Source organism: Olea europaea, chromosome 3 (genome assembly GCF_002742605.1).
Source record: "Olea europaea var. sylvestris chromosome 3, O_europaea_v1, whole genome shotgun sequence".
In the NCBI taxonomy this organism is placed as follows: Eukaryota; Viridiplantae; Streptophyta; class Magnoliopsida; order Lamiales; family Oleaceae; genus Olea; species Olea europaea.
In genome coordinates this window covers 21,683,390-21,703,102 of record NC_036239.1, presented here as the reverse complement: position 1 = coordinate 21,703,102, position 19,713 = coordinate 21,683,390, and the positions used below count along the sequence as shown (strand labels likewise).

General features: G+C 29.9%; 1 protein-coding gene across 1 annotated transcript; it reads right to left on the bottom strand.

Moving 5' to 3' along the window:
* Positions 1 to 15,646: 15,646 nt before the first annotated feature.
* On the bottom strand, positions 15,647 to 16,456 carry LOC111390158 (transcription factor bHLH149-like). Its single transcript, XM_023015168.1, has one exon. The coding sequence runs from the start codon at positions 16,276 to 16,278 to the stop codon at positions 15,679 to 15,681; it is 600 nt and encodes a 199-aa protein (XP_022870936.1). The 5' UTR covers positions 16,279 to 16,456; the 3' UTR covers positions 15,647 to 15,678.
* Between the last annotated feature and the right edge of the window lie 3,257 nt (positions 16,457 to 19,713).

Genomic DNA, 19,713 nt, shown 5'->3' with positions numbered 1-19,713 from the left:
AAAAAAAAAAAAAAAGACTTATTTTTTCACGTCGCTCGTTTCTTCATCTAAACCAATGTAATTCAAATCAGCTTTTACTGCATCAACATGACAATTTATAGACAAGTGAAAGTTCAATTTATATGGAATGCTAAGCACTAATTAATAGCAGCATTGGTCATTCAATTTTTTGGGAAACTTGGATGACTCTTGAGAATGGCACAAAGTTTACTACTCCATGGGTAGAGTTCAAAATTTTCTGCTGCATATTTGTCATATGGCGCGACTGCTCTTCTGGATGCATCTCCACCATTTTCTTTTCTTTTTTTTTTCCTTTTTATTATCTCCTTCTACTTTATTTATCTCTTCTTCACAAGAAATTTGGGTATTGGGTTTCAAGGATTCAGATTTCAGATCTAATAGATTGGAGTTGGAGGATTCTGTATGTTATGATCTTATTATTTTTTTTTAAAAAAAAAAATTTAGAGGAAAATGAGAATTATATTTCATGACATAATTTTTTGTACATCAAGGTGTCTCGCACTCACATGGGGTGGGGCCCATTAGAATATTTATTCGAGTGGGCCCCATCCCCATGTAAGTGTATGAATATCTCGATATACAAAAAATTATGTACAACTAGTAATATCTATATTCTATTCCTCAAACACCTCTCTCTCTTTGACTTCTCTTGTCTTACATTGTTGTACCTTATTCACTTCTAATGCTATCAATTCATCCTGCTCATTTATCGTTACCACTTGCACAAGTTCCTCGGAATGTTTCTCTTTGGAAAAATGATTTCATAACAATTACTAGCCAATGAAGTGAAGGATGCGGGGTTATAGACTATCGTAGGCAAGGAAGCACAGTAAACAACTAGGAGAGAGAATGAACCACGCAAGTAGATGAGACAAAAAGTCCCAATTGTCTTGCTGTTATAAATACTTTTCAAATGTTTTTTTTTTCTTTTTTGTTTCTAGAAATTTTTTGGAGGTTTATTAGTAACAATTTGGAGAACTTTTAAAGTTTAATGCTAATAGATATATCTAGGAGAGTTAAACTGACATATTTAATTCCAAATATCCAAATTGATGGGAACAGTCAATATAAAAATTATTAATTCAATGTAAATTAAGATTAATAAGTTTTTTTCTTCTTTTTTTAAATGATACTCTTGTGTTTGTTAGAAAGAGTGAAAAATCAAACTTTTACATGAAAAGAAAGAAAATTTTCCCCCAATTTCAGAGAACGCTGCTTCAGTATTAGGAGGGAATAGTGTGATGAAAAAACAAACGCGGTAATAATATGCATAAAGTACAAACCAAACGTGTAGGAAATTTGGCCTCTTAATTTTGGGCTGATTACTTTTTATCCCTAAGTGAAAATTACAAGCAACCAGGCTTTTAACCTTTCCAACTCAAAATTAAGATTTACACATTTTTTTTTCTAAAAATCAGAATATAATTAAAATTTCAACAAATTTATTTTTTTAAAAATAAAATTAAAACACAATGGAAACCCGATTTCAACTCCCAAATACCAAACCCTAAGCCCCGTTTGGCCCTATTTTTTGGAAATAAAATGAGTAATTGAAAAAGAAATTTTTTTTTTTCAATTTACGTGTACTATTATTTTTGAAAGATTGTGTACTATTATTTATGAAAGATTGTTTGATTAAAAATAAGAAAAAATGTAATGTAATTTAAATGGGGCCAAACGGGCGTAAATCTATCTCTCTTCTACATTTCTCTCTATATTCTATCTGTATTTATCTCCATACCCAACTCCTCTCTATTTCAACTAATCGATCAGTGCTTACAGCAGCGCCGCGTGGAATATGGTGCGCATAGCGGTACGAAGACGTCGCCAGCGTCCAATCACCTCAACGACGCTCTTCGCTGTCCGTGAAGAATTCACATATCTCAAATCACCGCTTTTAGATTGCTATTGCGGCTTCAGGTTTTGTCTGGTTAAAGCCCAAAAAGAGTAAGATGCACCAAGACTATCTTTAACTTGTGTTTTGCAATTGTTGGTGGTGGTTTGTTTGAGATGGTGGACATAGTTTGGAGGCACTGCCACTGCTTATGAGAGAAAATTTGGTGTTGGTGGTGATGGTGGTGACGATTATGGATACATATTCAAATTTCACTGTAGTTGGTGGTGTTTGCAGGTGGTTTTTTGCGATTGGTGGTATTTTGTGGTGGTTATGTAGTGATTTTGGATGGTGGTGGCAATGGTCGCTACCGTCGCAGTGGTTGTGAAGTAGTGGTGGGTGTTGGTTTGATTGAGATTGTGGTTGTGGTTCCTGCGACGATGGTGTTGACGGTGGTGCAGTCGAGGCAGTGGAGCAACAAATTATTTGATTGATTGTGACGAGGAAATTGGTTAATATGTGATCAATAAGCAATATCTAGCCAATAAAATAGATAAATTATGATCAATATATAATGTGTAAACCCAAAGTTTTTTAGTTTGTGACCAATATAATTTGTTATTTTGTAATAAGTTGTGACTTATGAGATTTATGATTTGAGACTGACAAGTAAATTGTGATCTATAATTTTTTTAATTTGTGATCGATGAACAAATTGTGGCCTATAAAATTTTTGATTTGTGATAAAAAAAAATATATGATCAATTAATTCTACAATTGTGATCAAATTGTATAAAATTGTGAAATTAACGTATTTAGTTTATAAAATATATTATAAATTAATTAAGATCTGATTTTTGAAATTTTAAACATTGTTTTTTTAGTTTTTGAAATGAGTAATGCTTAATCTCTTTAATATGAAAATTTCCCTTATCCTAATTTTTTGGGAGAAATTTATAAATACATTTTGAAGTAGGGAGACAAATTTACAATTTAAGACTGGATTAATAACAATATACTCTCTAATTACAAGTTAATTTAAATTATTAGTAATCTTAAAATAATAATAAATATATGTGCATAAAGATTTCAGACAGTGTGATTGGTAGAGATTTGCATCAAATTAATTATTTGAAGTACATATCCATGTATCTGAAAAATAAATAAAAGCAAATATTTTCTTTGTACGATATATCAATTTTTAAAGTGGTGAAAAGATCTTATAAGGAAAAGTGGTAGCAATAGCAGAATCGCGGCCTCAACTTTGATGAGTATCCTCCCAGACTCTCTCGTCACATACTATGATTATAAGCTTGTTTGTTAGAGTTTAAAAGTTAATTAAAATTAATTTTTTAATCGTTATTTTACTATTTTAATTATTATTTTTGAATTTTTCTCTCACGAGTAGGACTCACTTTATCTCTAACGATCAAAAAATTAATTATCAAAATCCTTATCAAACAAACAATATATTTGTTTCATGCTTAATTTGTGATCAACTATTTTTATATTTACTTTAGCAAATCATGTATAAATTTTTTATAAGATTTATTTTGTGTATTTCGTTAGTAAACGTTGTCCACACGGACAAGGAGCCATATTTTCATTTTTTTAGATCAATTTTGGCATCTTTGTCAACTTGTTTTGTCCAGAATATAAATGAGAAATGCAAAAGTATTTTTGAAGACATCGATTTAAGCAGTCATTAAAGAGACTTTAATGACTTCAATTACAATATAAGAGTATTATTGATAATCAATGGTCAATAAACCCATTAATGATCTTGACTAACAGTAAAAGCATTTCTACTGGATTCCCTATTTTTAAAGAGTATATTCCATAATTTAGAAGGCTTTTATAAATTTAGATAATAAAAATTTTGAAGTAGTCCAACATGTTCTTTATATTTAACAATTAATTTTACTATTTTTAAACAATATTTATTATTTTTCTCTATCTTTTATTTTATTTAGATTTTCCTAGATTATTATATTATTTCCTAAAATGAAAATTGAAATACTTTTAATATATTTAATTATAGTGAGTAAGTTTGGCTCTCCACTCTCTAAATTAAAATGTTAATTTAACATGAGATACTCTCTATTTTAAAAAGTCAACTCTCAAAATATGCTATGATAGACAGTTTAAATTAACATTTTTAATTTAAAGAGTGAATTTAATTTGGAGAGTCAAACTCACTATCTATAAATAAATGTATTCAAAGTAATTTCAATTTTCAACGTAGGAAAATAATAAACTAATTTAGAGAAAAACTAATTAAAATAAAAGATAAAACTAATTATGGTCCAAGTTTTCATTCACTGAACATAAGTTTATGCCAAGTACCAATAGTATTACATAACATTATTCTCATTTTAAAATAATATGACATTTTTTTTTTTACTGCTTCACCTTTAAGTTATATTTTTTCCTTAATTCCAATAAAATAAATAGAATATATAATGAACTAGTCGTCATATAATTCTAATTTTGAGGGACTTCTTATTCTCCGTCTCAAAGATTTGAAGATTATAGATCATTGCGTAAAAATCCTTTATTGGTTACAAGTGTTCAAATTTTTTGTGATGTGCCATTGTGATTTAAACTCGTATGTAACAAGACTGTTAAAACACCATTAGCAACACCACAACATGTTTCAAGCCAATGAAACCCAATGACAAGGCCAAATAACCCTACAAATTGTTAAATTATTTCTTTTTCTACGGATTATATTTTTTTCTTTTTTGCTTGTTCCTCTTTTCTCGTTTCTTCCTATTCTCTACGAAAAAGATTAAGTTGTAATTAAAAATATTTAATATCAATTTTCTTTTTTTATCTATTTTTAATTAAAAATATCAATTTGTAGTTAAATTAAAATATAATAATTGGTTACTCTTTAAAGGTTTTACATACCAATATTTCTAAATATAGATATTTCTTTTAGAAAGAATAATGAAATATCATATGTATAATTGAGATGATTTAAAATGTTATTCTTTTAGAAAGAATAATGAAATATCATATATATATATATATGGGCCTAGCACTAAATTAGTCTAGACAATTTTTTTAACCCATTTACCTTAAAAATAGTCCTGTGCTTTCAATTTTCGATTATGTGAAACGTCCAAAACTTGTTTCATTTGATATTTTTGAAATGTATTTTTAAAAACAAGTATCAATATTTAGCCCCTGTTTATTTCCCATTATTTGCTTATTAAAATGAAAAATATGATCGTTATCCATCACATCAAGTCATTATATTTGACTTTCTATCTCTTGTGTCCGTAATGACTATATTTTTCATTTTCATTTTTGTATTAATATGACTTAAACGGGACCATAATAGAAGATTCAAAATATAATTTAGTGAAGAATCAAAACATGAAAAATAGAAGTAATTGAATTCATCCTTTCAATGGCTAAACCTTTCCAAAGACAATAAAATATAACAAATTAGAAATTAAAAATTAAAATAAAAACCACCTTCTCCACCAAACCCGCCCCCGCCAAAACCCCTTACACAATCACCCGTAGTTATAAAACCCGGTATGGACAAGTTGGTAGGATCGGAAAACCGATGACCCGAGCTCCTATCCGGGCTAGGTAGAACATTTTCATAGAGATGCAACTGACTTGATCAATATCGAGTTGATCGAGTTAATCAACAATTTTTATATTAACTTCGTCGGTTGACTGATTTGATCAAGGTTTAAAAATCTATCCATAAATTTTTTTGTTCTCAAAACACTTTAACCTTAGACATCTAGATAAAGTGAGTACAACCTAATCGCTAGAGATCAATTGATTATTGTTATGCGTTTGCAAGAATTATGTATCTGTAAATCATCTATAGTTTGTTAAAAATATTTTTAAAAAATTATAGTAACTGTTTTAATTAAAACGAACTGAATATTTAACAAAATAATATATAAATATATAAATAATTAATGACCGATAATTTTAATTTTTTTTATCTAAAAGAAAAACTTTATACTTTAAAAAATATTTATAATTATTAAGCATTGACCTAGCGGTCTAGCCATAGTAACTCGAGACCCGATGTCTTGATCGGGTTGATGGTCAGGTCGAATTTAATAATTATGCAATCACCCCTTTCCTTACCTCCCACAACCACACCCGTACCCTACTCTTTCCAGTTTCCACGCCACTCCATCACCATCTTTCGTTGATTTTCCACTTCCATCAATAATGTAAAATCCATAAATTGCAATCTCAATCGAATTTAAAATTTTGGTTGTATTTTCAGGATTTGAAATATTTATTAAAGAATGAATCGTGAGAGAAAAATCATTTTTCGAGGAGTAATGATATTCATTGGGCGTTAAGCACAAGTTTAGATAGCAATTACATGACACTAAATGATAGATTCATTTACAAAGTCGCATGACTCATTTAATTGAATTTATAAATTGTAGCCATCTAGACAGGTATTTTAACATTGCGGTTTCAAAGGTCATTATCCTTTTTCGAGTATTACATTTTGAAATAAAAAGTGTCAAATTAAATTTCTTATAAGTTTATGGTTTACGAGTGTAATTATTTTACTATACCTATAAACATGCGAGATGTTGCCATGTTGGTTCACTTTTTGGCGGTTTGTTATTGTCTTTTCATCATACCATACCTTATCGATGTTTCTATTTAAATTGTAAAATATGCTCTTTAAAAATATAAAGTCTTTTGAGGAAAAGGTAAGCGTGTGATGACATGGTTGTCCGGTTAAAAGCACGAGCTAATTCAGTGAAATGTGTATTTTCAACATGTTTAGTATTTGGAATGAAACGATTGAATAAGATTATGGAAGAAATTAAAAACTATATACCTTTGTATATGTCGTATATAATTATGTCCACATCGTTGACGGACAGAGTAATTGGCAAAAAATAAACAAGAATTTATAAGATGAGACTTATTTGGTAGTTTTCATGAGTGATGGAAGCCATATGTAACTCGTGGCATGATTGCTTTCACACAAGACGCGTATGATTTGTATTACTTAGGGGATTTGGACAAGTTATATATATGGACAAATACCCCCACAAAATCTTTCTATGGATTTGTTGTACCCTATTAGTGATACCAACAAAATCAAGTTAGCGTTTAGCCTTTTTAGATTTTGTATCAAAATCATGGACCGTGTTTAAAAAATATAAAAATAAAAATCTATTGGATGAGTGAGAGGATTGACCCAAGTTTTTAAGGGTGATATTAGAGAAACCCTAGTGGTATTATTCAATAGCGTGAGTCTAGACTTCTAATGTAAGTCATGGAATGTAATAAAGATATATAGTCGATTGTCAAAGTTTGTAACACTTTGTCACACGATATTTACAGATTCTCAATGTACAAGAATGTATTATGTTCAATTGGTTAATGTCGAATTATGTTGACAAATTAATGAGGCTAATCCACATGTTATTCTCATAATTTTCAGACTAGACAACCTCTAGACAATAAATTAACTCGAAGTATGTTGGCATATGTGGATGGTTTTGATCATGCAAATCAAAAAATTTAATTGATTAAGGAAATACTAAGGAAAAAAAATCAAAGTCTTTTAAGTTTCTTGTTTATAAATGGGTGAATTTTTAATATGGAAATAATAAGAAGCACTCAAAATCTTTGAGTTTCTTGTGTATAATTTTTTGAAGTCATGAGTAGTCAATAATGAGTTTAACCTCTTATACCACTGTTTGGGTGACTGTCTGAAGTCATAAAGGAACTTTTTTAGAAAGTACATATAGATCTTCTTTCCAGTTCCCGTAAAACTATTTGGCTACTACATGTAGATGTCCTTATCAAGTTTTCCTTGTAAGAATGTTGTCTTCACATCCAACTACTCAAGCTCAAAATTATGCTTGTCCATAATACCAAGCAAGGCTCAGATCGAAATATACTTTACATATGGAGAGAATGCGTCTGTGTATCACTCAAAACCTGACTGCATTCCTTTGCAACTAGTCTTGCCTTATACTTGGCTTATTCAACTCTTGGCATTCCTTCTTTCTTTTTGAACACTCATTTGTAACGTACAAATTTTTTCATCATTAAATCTTACTAAATTCCACGTGTCATTATCCTCCTGCATAGCAATCATCTATTTAACAAAATCTTAGCAACTACTGTATCTGAGTAGGTAGAAAGCTCTGTACTTGAATCAATACTTTCAACCACATTTAAAACGTAAGTAACCAAATCAATCTCACCATATCTCTGTGGAGGTCTAATATCTCTTAAAAACCTATCTTTCCAACAGAATACTGTGGTGGAGTTGGTAGTGGTGACAAACTGGTACTACCATTTACTTCTAAGCTAGACTGAGATGTAGACTCTGGTATAAATCATGACCCAAACTCAAACTCCACCTATGCGTTTAATTCTACTGATTTGCATCATTAGTATTTGTAGAAGGTAAGTAATGAAGCATTTCACTTTCGTCAACGTTAACACCTTCACTGATTATCACTTTACTTGTTTTTGGACACTATAGCTTTAAGAAAAAGACTTATGAAACAAATACGTTGGTTTGACGTATCTATTAGATCATATAAGGTGAGTGCCTTCTTTTAAGAAAAATTAGTTTTTAATTTAATTTTTTTTTTCCGAGTCATCTCTTAGGTTTAATGATTAATGTGGTTTTAACCCATTTACCTTAAAAATGGTCTTGTGCTTTCAATTTTCAATTGTTTAGGGAGCTTTGATTTTTTAATTATGTGAAACATCCAAAATTTGTCTCATTTGATATTTTTGAAATGTATTTTTAAAAACAAGTTTCAATATATAATATAAGACTCAAAATATAATTTAGTGAAGACACAAAACATGAAAAATAGAAGTAATTGAATTTCTCCTTTCAATGGCTAAACCTTTCCAAAGACAATAAATATAAAAAATTAAAAATTAAAAATAAAAATAAAAAGCACCTTCTCCAACAAACCCGCCCCCGCCCAAACCGCTTACCCAATCATCCCTCTCCTTACCTCCCAGTCTCCCACCACCACACCACCCTTCCCCTACTCTTTCCACGCCACCTCCATCACCATCGTTGTTGATTTTCCACAACCATCAATATTGTCAAATCCATAAATTGCAATCTCAATCGAATTTAAAATTTCAGTTGTATTTTGAAGAATTGAAATATTTGTTAAAGAATGAATCGCAAGAGAAAAATCATTTTTCGAGGAGTACTGATATTCATTATGTGTTAAGCACAAGTCTATACGGCAATTACATGACATTACAAAGTCGCATGACTCATTTAATTGAGTTTATAAATTGTAGCCACCTAGACCGATATTCTAACATCGCTAGTGTTAAATATCATTGTTCTTTTTCGAGTATTACTTTTTGAAATACAAAACATTGAATTAAATTCCTTATAAGTTTATGGTTTACGAATGTTATTATTTTACTATACCTGTGAACATGTGCGATGTCGCCATGTTGGTTCACTTTTTGGGGGGTTTTTTTTATTTTTTTTCATCATACCATACCATACCATACCATATCGATGTTTCTATCTTATTTGTAAAATATGCTCTTTAAAAATAGGGAGTCTTTTGGAGAGAAGGTAAGCGTGTGATGACATGGTTGGGTGGTTAAAAGCCTGAGCTAATTCAGTAACATGTTTAGTATTTAAAATGAAACGATTGAATAAGATTATGGAAGAAATTAAAAACTATATATTTTTGTACATGTAATATATAATTATGTCCACATCGATGAGGGACAGAGTAATTGGCAAAAAATAGACAAGAATTTTTAAGATGAGACTTATTTTGGTAGTTTTCATGAGCGATGGAAGCCATATGTAACTCGTGGCTTGACTGCTTTCACAAGAGACGCATATGATTTGTATTATTTAGGGTTTTGGACAAGTTATATATATGGACAAATACCCTCACAAAATCTTTCTATGGATTTGTTGTACCCCATTAGTGATGCCAACAAAATCATGTTAGCATTTTGCCTTTTTAATTTTTTTTATCAAAATCATGGATGGTGTTTTTTTATCCAAAAAAAAAAGAACTATATATTGGATGAGCGAGAGGATCGATACGAGTCTTTAAGGGTGATATTAGAGAAACCCTAGTGGTATAATTCATTAGGGTGAGTCTAGACTTCTAGTGTAAGTCATGGAATGTAATAAAGATGCATAGTCGATTGCCGAAGTTCGTAACACTTTATCACACGATATTTATAGATTCTCAATGTACAATGAAGTATTATGTTCAATTGGTTAATGTCGAGTTAGTTGAGAAATTAATGAGGCTAATCCACATGTTATTCTCATAATTTTCAGACTCGACAACCTCTAGACAATAAATTAACTCGTTGTAAGTTAGCATATGTGGATGGTTTTGATCATGCAAATCAAAAAATATAATTGATTATGGAAATAATAAGAAAAAAATCAAAATCTTTTAAGTTTCTTGTTTATAAATTGGCGAATTTTTAATATGAAAATAATAAGAAGCACTTGAAATCTTTTGAGTTTCTTGTGCATAATTTGGTGAATTTTCAATATCTTTATTATCGATATATTTTTGTCATTGTTATTGGTACCTAACATGAGTTGCTCAAAAAAAGTAATTCAAATTTAGGGATTTAATAATTATACCTAAAACTTACAATGACATAACGATTTGACGTGAAGAAATATAATTCAAATTTAACAAAGAAAAATGTACATTATTATGATCTATTTGTATATGAAGATATCAAATCCTTCTTTATCTTCTTTACTAGTTGCTGCTCATCATTTTCGTCCATATGTTGGTTTTTCTTCATGAAAGGTCACATGAATGCATGTGAGCTTATTGGAAAAATTCCATACAAATACCAAAATAAATAAGAAAAAAGTGCTTACATTAGGTACACTTGTCTACTGCTCCAACAAAGCCTATGCAAAAAAATATTGTATGGGTTTGTGGTCCTTCAATATTTTGGCACTATCATGAATTGCTTTAGATCCAAAACCTAGCCCTCGATAGCGATGCCATTATGACCTAAAGGAATTGATGGTTGAACTTAATTACATCGTGTTTGTCGTTGAATTGTGTGATGAAAAATGGTTAAAAACTTACCTTTTTAAAGTGTGTCGGGTGTCATTGTTAATGCCTAAAATGTACGAGTCTAACACAATGTTAGGCATAACTTTGAATTGGAGAAAACCTATGTCGCTGGTCAATAGTTTTTTTCTTTTCTCCTTGGAAAGAACAAACATGAGAAGAGAACTAATTGAACTAGATAAAATTGAATTTATTTTAAGTCAGTCTAAGTCCAATCTTTTAAGATATGTTTTATTTATGAAATTGAACATTGCTCTACAATACAATAAAATAATTTTATCTATTCTTAAATTTTTTTTCAACCTGCCATTAGAATTTTTGGAGTGAAAAATGGGGTAAATTAAGTGTTGGGATGTAAATTATTTTAGCAGCTTGATCTGTTCCATCATGCCATGGGCATGTGGCTATATAAAGAATTAAAATTAGCCTCCCCAGCCTTTTTCTTCTTATTTTAAAAGTAATTCGTAAATTTATACCGAATGCCAAATTTACAACAATATTGCATATTATTACAAGGAATTTTACTTTTAACAACAAATTTTTTTCCAATAATTCGATTTTTAAAATTTTCTCAATGACACTTTTTTAACCAAACAATATAAAAGAAACTTTTAACCATCGAAATCTTCATTGTTAAAATTGAAATCTTTTGTAGTGTATACTCATGATTCATAATGTACAAAAATTATGAAGAAAAAGTCAAATAATAACAAATTGCTGAAAATTAACTAATCATGTTAAACAAAAAGAATAAAAAACTTCATTTTTTTTTAATTTTCTTTGCATATAAATTTATGAATACACTCCTTGTTAAGGTAATATTTCATCGGTTAAACATGACGCAAATAAAAATCATATAAAAGCTTAGTTATTTTGCATAACAATATTGTGACCTTTTAAACAGTAAATACACTAAATTTTTTTATTTTTATTTTTTTTAATGACGGGGGAACCCGCAGCCACGTAAATGCACTATTATACATATTTATTCATTAATTCCCTTAAAGGGACGCTCAGATTCTGTTCATCATGCTGACGATGTTTTGTTCTTACCATTTGATTATTGAGTTACTTTATTTAAAAATTTATAGGGATGATAGGCATGTATATCCATTATCTTGTAGAAACTTATTAATTATGTTTATTATCTCATATCAACTAAAACTTTTTCCTTTGACAAAATTATCTTTTAAAATGGAATTTCAATACTACTAATTCTTAGGATTTTTCTTCGAACGAGTAGTTTGTAGTATTGGACCATCCAATTTGTTAATGAAACAATTACCCTACATAAATCTTTATTCATAAAACAATTGAATCCCATGGAAAAGATAGTCGATTTTACATTATTAAAAGAGTAAAAGTTTGAATTGTTACTACCATATCACATGGTGCATATGTGGTGGGGTGGGGCCTTCTTAAAATGTAGCACGTGGCCGGTCTCCATTAGCCCCTTTTTTTTTTCTTTTTTCTTTTTTTTTTTTCTTGCCTACTTTTTGAGGAAAGATGTGGGTTTGAGTGCTGGCCCTTTAGATTCCAACCATTCCCTCCCCATTTTTTTTTTTTTTAGTTTCATATCTTCAAAAATATCAAAGACTACTTGGATACATTACATTTTGTTAATATTATTTTGTAGTATACAATTATTACTATTAAATAAGTCAAATATATTACTTGTCCCTAACTTATGATAATGAATACATTTCAACCATAAATCAATATTCATATAGTTATGAAAATTATATGTGATTACATTACATTTCATTCAATATACATATTTATTCATTCATTCCCCTAAAGGGATGCTCAGATTCTGTTCATCATGCTGATGATGTTTCGTTCTTACCATTTGACTATTGAGTTACTTTATTTAAAAACTTATAGGGATGATAGGCATGTATATCCACTCACTCAGAGAAAGGCATGGTGGAACTTAATTACATGATATTTGTCGTTGGATTGTGTGATAAAAAATGGTTTAAAACTTAACATTTTTAAAGTTTGTCGGGTGCTATTATTCATGTCTGAAATGTACAAGTCTAACACAATGTTAGGTAGAACTTTGAATTGGAGAAAACAAATGTCGCTAGTCAATAGTTTTTTCTTTTCTCTTTGGAAAGAACAAATATGAGAAGAGAACTAATTGAGCTAGATAAAATTGAATTTATTTTAAGTCAGTCTAAGTTCAATCTTTTAAGATATGTTTTATTTATGAAATTGAACATTGCTCTACAATACAATAAAATAATTTTATCTATTTTTTTAAAAAAAAATTCAACTTGCCATTAGAATTTTTGGAGTGAAAAATGGGGTAAATTAAGTGTTGGGGTGTAAATTATTTTTACAACTTGATCTGTTCCATCATGCCATGGACATGTGGCTATATAAAGAATTAAAATTAGCCTCCCCAGCCTTTTTCTTCTTATTTTAAAAGTAATTCGTAAATTTATACCGAATGCCAAATTTACAACAATATTGCCTATTATTACAAGGAATTTTACTTTTAACAACAATTTTTTTTCCCAATAGTTCGATCTTTAAAATTTTCTCGACGGCACTTTTTAACCAAATAATATAAAAGAAACTTTTAACCATCAAAATCTTCATTGTTAAAATTGAAATCTTTTGTAGTGTATACTCATGATTTATAATGTACAAAAATTATGAAGAAAAAGTCAAATAATAACAAATTGTTGAAAATTAACTAATCATGTTAAACAAAAAGAATAACAGACTTCTTCTTCTTCTTTTTTCTATGCATACAAATTTATGAATACACTCCTTGTTAAGGTAATAATTCATCGATTAAACATGACGCAAATAAAAAGCATTTAAAAGCTTAGTTATTTTCCAAAACAATATTGAAACCTTTTAAACAGTAAATATACTATTTGTTTTTTTTTTTTTTTTATGACGGGAGAACCCGCAGCCACGTAAATGCACTATTTGTTAAGGGTACTACACATTGATTAAAAATTAAATAGTTAAATAACATATGAAGGCTCAAGTTGCTCTTCTTAACAATATTGACATTGTAAGTTGAATTCTCAATTCTTAATATGGTATTCTATCTCATTTAGCAAACAAGCAACTCGGCATGTCTAAAATTTAAACAAGCATTTTAATTCAAAAATTGGTGCGCTCAAAGCCAATATCTCGTAGGAACTAATTAATTAAGTGTATTATCTCATATCGACTAAAACTTTTCCCTTTGACAAAATTATCTTTTAAAATGGAATTTCAAATTTCAATACTACTAACTCTTAGGATTTTTCTTCGAATGAGTTGTTTGTAGTATTGGACCATGCAATTTGTTAATGCAACAATTACCCTACACCATAAATCTTTATTCATAAAACAATTGAATCCCATGGAAAAGATAGTCGATTTTACATTATTAAAAGAGAAAAAGTTTGAATTGTTACTACCATATCACATGGTGCATATGTGGTGTGATGGGGCCTTCTTAAAATGTAGCACATGGCAAGTCTCCATTAGCCTTTTTTCGTTATTGGTCCAATTTTGCCTACTTTTTTTGGAAAAATGTGGGTTTGAGTGTTGGCCCTTTATATTCCAACCGTTTTTTCTTTAGTTTCATATCTTCAAAAATATCAAAGACTACTTAGCCCCCGTTTGACCCCCATTTTTTAAAAATGAAAATGGATGAAATATATATATATATATTTTTAAATGAGTAGTTGAAAAAAAAAAGTTTTTTATTTATGTGTAATATTATTTTATGAAAAATTCTATACTTGAAAATAGGAGAGAGAAAAATGGAATGTAATGGAACAGAATTTAATGGGGGCCAAACATGATAGATACATTACACTTTGTTAATATTATTTAGTAGTATACAATTATTATCATTAAATAAGTCAAATATATTACTTGTCCTCTAACATATGCTAATGAATACATTTCAACCATAAATCAATATTCATGTAGTTATGAAAACTATATATATGTTACGTAACAAGTACATTACATTTCATTCAATGTACATATTTATTCATTCATTCATTCATTACCTTAAAGGGATGCTCAACCATTTGATTATTGAGATACTTTATTTAAAAACTTATAGGGATGATAGGCATGTATATCCACTCGCTCAGAGAAAGGGATGATATATCACAAAATATTCCCATTGGCGAAGTTGTCGAGAGCCCTTATACTTCATTTTGTATTTCCAATTGATTGTAATAGTGCCCACAAATCATTAATAATACATTTATACCCTTTAAAAAAATCATCCATAAAGAAACAACGAAATATTCAACAACGTTTATGATTAAGGTTTTGTTTGGTAGTGATTTTAAGAATTGATTCTTTGACCGTTAGAGAAAAAAGTTGATACTATCTGTGAGAGAAGAAGTCAAAATGACGACTGTAATAATGAAATAAATGTTAAAAATTTAATTTTTTTAGGAGAAAAATCAATACCAAACATGCATTAAATCATACGCCAAACTAATAAACCAATTAATGTGAAATTAAAAAAGAATAAATAATTATAATTCAAAAGGCAATAAAATAAGAGTAAAGATATGTTGCTAGCTGCTAGCACGACATCTGCACAATAAATAAATAAAAAAATACAGAAATATATAAAAATTTTAAAAATTAACCCAAACAAACAAAAAAAAAAAAAAAAAAAAAACCCCCTTTAAAAAAAAAACCAAAAAAAAAAAAAAAAAAAAAAAAAAAAAAACACCTCCAAGAATACTAAGACGTAAAAGACTGGTCTGAGCTGACCCGGTCAGATGAACCGGCGCCACCACCACGGCCATTTAGGAGGGAAGTCATAACTTTGACCTGCATTTCTAAAGCCGCAATATAATCAGTCGCTTCTTCAAGGAGGTTCGGCATTGAGAGATTACGGCAACCAGGAACTAAACGGCCAAGTACCCGCACTTTTCTTTGCAAAGGCGGCAGTTTTTTCTTAACCACCGGTTTCTTCAACCGGGAATTTCCGGTCATCGGTTTTGATGCTCTTTTGTGTTTCCTGTTGACCTGAGCGAGTCGCAGGCTGAGTCGACCCGTGAGGATCGCCCTGCTCCACCGAGTCCGGCCTTTAGCAGAGTTAGCGAGGACACGATCGGCAGCCTCACGGACGGCGTGGCCGGAAGCGGTTGCGGAATCAGGGCGGCGGAGGTGGCAGAGAGCATTGACAAGCTTCGATGAATAGATCTGTTGCGCTGCCTCCGTCTTCCATCTCTTCTCATGGGAATGAATTTGGGACTGAGTTTCCACCCCGATTTTTCTTCTCTTTTTCGGCGACGGATTTGAGTTTGCATCAGGATTCCCAATCGACGATGATGCCATTATTATCAGAACAAGAAAGTTTCAAAGAATTTGTTCAATTTCTGAATTTTTTTGGTGCAATAGAGCTGGAGGAGATTCAACGGCAGATAAAAAGGAAGAGAATGAAATAAGAAGGCTTTGCGGGAAGAGTAGGAATGGCATGGGATGGAATTATAGAAATGCCGCAAATGAAATTGGTGGGGCGGGAAGGGGGGGGGGTGGTTACATATTTCTTTTTTCCTTTTTTCTTTTTTCTTTTTTTTTTGGGAAAATAAAATTGTGCAAGAATTTTTACCTAACGTTAAATTGTGACAATTTAATAGTGCTATTTTCTATATGCATTTTTTTTATGTAGTAAAAAGTAATTTGTTTATGCCTTTTTAATCGGTAGTTGATTATGCTTAATATGGATCGATTAGACTTTCTTAAGTTTGATATTAACTGACCAATTCGACTAAAATATATCAATTTAATGAGACATACCAATTTGATTCATTTCAAATTTTATATTTGTCAATGGTAGAAAATAAGATAAACACGTATAAGTTATTTCTCCAAGTTAAAAGATATTATAATTATGTATCACGACTTTGGAAATCTTGGTCCAATCATCAATGAAACAATTGTGGCTTGTGGGATTTGTTCCATCTTAAATTCTTCCTAAAACAATGTAAAAAACAAATGTATGAGTCATTAGTTTCTTCCTCTATTTAAATACAATAAAGAATAAAAAACAAAGTTGTCCCACCTCATGTCTCCTTATCGTGTCTTGCAAGGACAATTATGTTACAAAAATATTTTTTTTTCCTCATTTTATAATAATAAATTAAAAGATTGATATGAAAATATGTAATGGTTGGCTAAGTAGAGTTGGCTTCCACTTATTGGCTAGTTGATGGGGTCAATTTCGTTTGGTTTTATTCCAATTAATGATTAGTGGGTAATGTACAACAGATGGAAAAGGGAAGCATGTGGTTGTTTTCATAGCACTTTCTACCTCTTGTGGTGCTCCATTTTTTTTTATTCCCCCTCCCTTCTTTTTTATTGAGGTTCTTTGGACATATTTCTCGGATGTGGAGGTGTTTCATCCACATTTCCCAACAACAATAGGGTTTGTTAATATGTTTGAACTTGACAATTAACGAGTTCTTTCAAGTATTTTTTGTGTTGCTCTACGACAATAGTGACGTGTTGTGCGTATAATTATTTGTGTTGTGTTGAAAGTGAGGAATATGTGGGAGTTGTGGGTTTAAAATAGAGGTATTAATTAGATTAGATCGAGATAAGTTGATTTTTAGATTGACTGAATTTAATAGTTTTGGTAAGATCATTTCTTGAGGTATGTAATGCTAGACTCGATGTACCTCAATTATCTAGAACTTGTATGACTAGACTTTCAATTAGTTTTAGTTAGGCTTTCTCCTTTTTTCTAAAATAAAAAATAAAAAATTACGGGCCAGAAAATAAAGTATAACTAATGTTCTCTTTTTCCCTCTCTATGCAACACAAATATATATTAAAATGATCCTAAAATACTGACAACCAGATAGACCAGATAATGAAAAAAAAAAAAAAAAAAAAAAGATTCTACATTGAGATCTCTCTTGATTGTACTAAAACAAAACAATTGTCTTTGTTCAATTGCTTCCAAACATGGGTTTTGTGAATTAAATATTTTATTATAGTACATGCAATTATCCAGATTAACAGCTCTCTAACTAAATAATATTTTTCTTTGTCTAAATGTGTCTTCCATCGTATATTTGAGGTTCTATTCAATATCTCGACCATCTCAACTAAAAAAATTGAGTTATTAAATAAAAAGCAAACTAATTTATTGATATTTTTATTTAACACGCTAACTCATGAGACAAGATTCCTCATTTTATCAAAAACATGAGAAATGTAGTTTTGGAGTGATACATAAATATAAGAACTCGCTTATACATATTATTAAAGGATAAATTATACATCGGCTAATTATTGAAATATATAATTATTGAAATATAGACCAACATACTCGTTTTAACAATTTTGACATTTTAACATAGAATTTCAATACTGAAATGCTCAAACGAGTTACCATCTTGCAGAGCATGTTATGAAATAAAACTCATGTTGATTAATTATCGAAATGTAAATTATGATATAAAGTCTTGATTACTCCTTTTAACAAAGTTAACATTTTCATATGGAATTTTGAATATTATATGATGTATGTTCAACTATTTTACTGGGAAGAATAATTTATTAAGGAAAAAATTTATCCATATAACTCTATGTTAGGAGATCTAATGGAAAACAGGATTGTCATTTTGGTTGGAACATTAAGGATGAGTATATATTTATATCCAGGGGCGGATCCAGCCGTTTTGGATTATGGGGTCAAAAATTAAAGTCGTGCTACAGTGCCCACATAAATAATCGTGGGGTTGACACAACACACACACATAGGGTCGGGATTATTTTATTCATGGGGACCTCGCCGAGCATGTGAGGGCACGATCACATTCGAGGTCATCATCGCGGGTTGTACTTAACTCCAAAAATTAATATGTAATTTTTTAAAACAATATAATATTTATAAAAATAAGTTACTACGCATTTTGACATTTTGAAAATGTCATATAATTCTATCATTATCAATATTGTTAAATGAATTTTGCTACATGTATAGTTTTGTTTACCATATCATTTATGGATGTTGAGCTAACGACGAGTAAATCAAATTGAATGTAGGAAGTAAATGAAATTTAAGTTTTACGAAAAAATAATTTGAAAGTAATTCAAATTACATTTAATCCGTAACGAATTTAGAATTTTTGATATCATTTTTAATGTAAAATTTTCTAATAAAATGATGTAAATTATATTGAAAAATTTATCGTGAAGAAATAATAAACGCTAATGAAATAAATTTTTTTTTTTAAAAAGACGAGTTAAATGTCTCTTTTATTACATGTGTTTAACGCATATTTAACTATTTTCGATATCTGTTTGGATCATTCGATATGACTACGATGTAGTTTTCGTAACGAACTTCTAGATAATGCAAGCGATTTATAGATTTGGATAGTATACGATCATCGGCAAATTTTAAAAGTTAGCATATTATCGAAATTTTCGAAATACTAATTTGGAACGGCCTACTTTGATGCACGTAACTTTTGTTATGGTTGATCATTTCGCACACCATTAAGAAGCGAAAAACTAGATTATGGGTGCTTAGAAATGATATTATAAATGCAATATTTCGATTTCATTTTGTATGTATTAAAGTGGGTCGAAAACGAGTTAAAACAATCATTTTCTGAAGAAAACAATCCGAAATTTTGTGGGGTCTTTTGACCCCACATGACCCCATGTGGGTCCGCCCTTGTTTATACCAAGAAAAATGATGTACCAAGCATCAATGTTTAGCTTATGTTAAACAATAATGATATGTTACGTTAATTT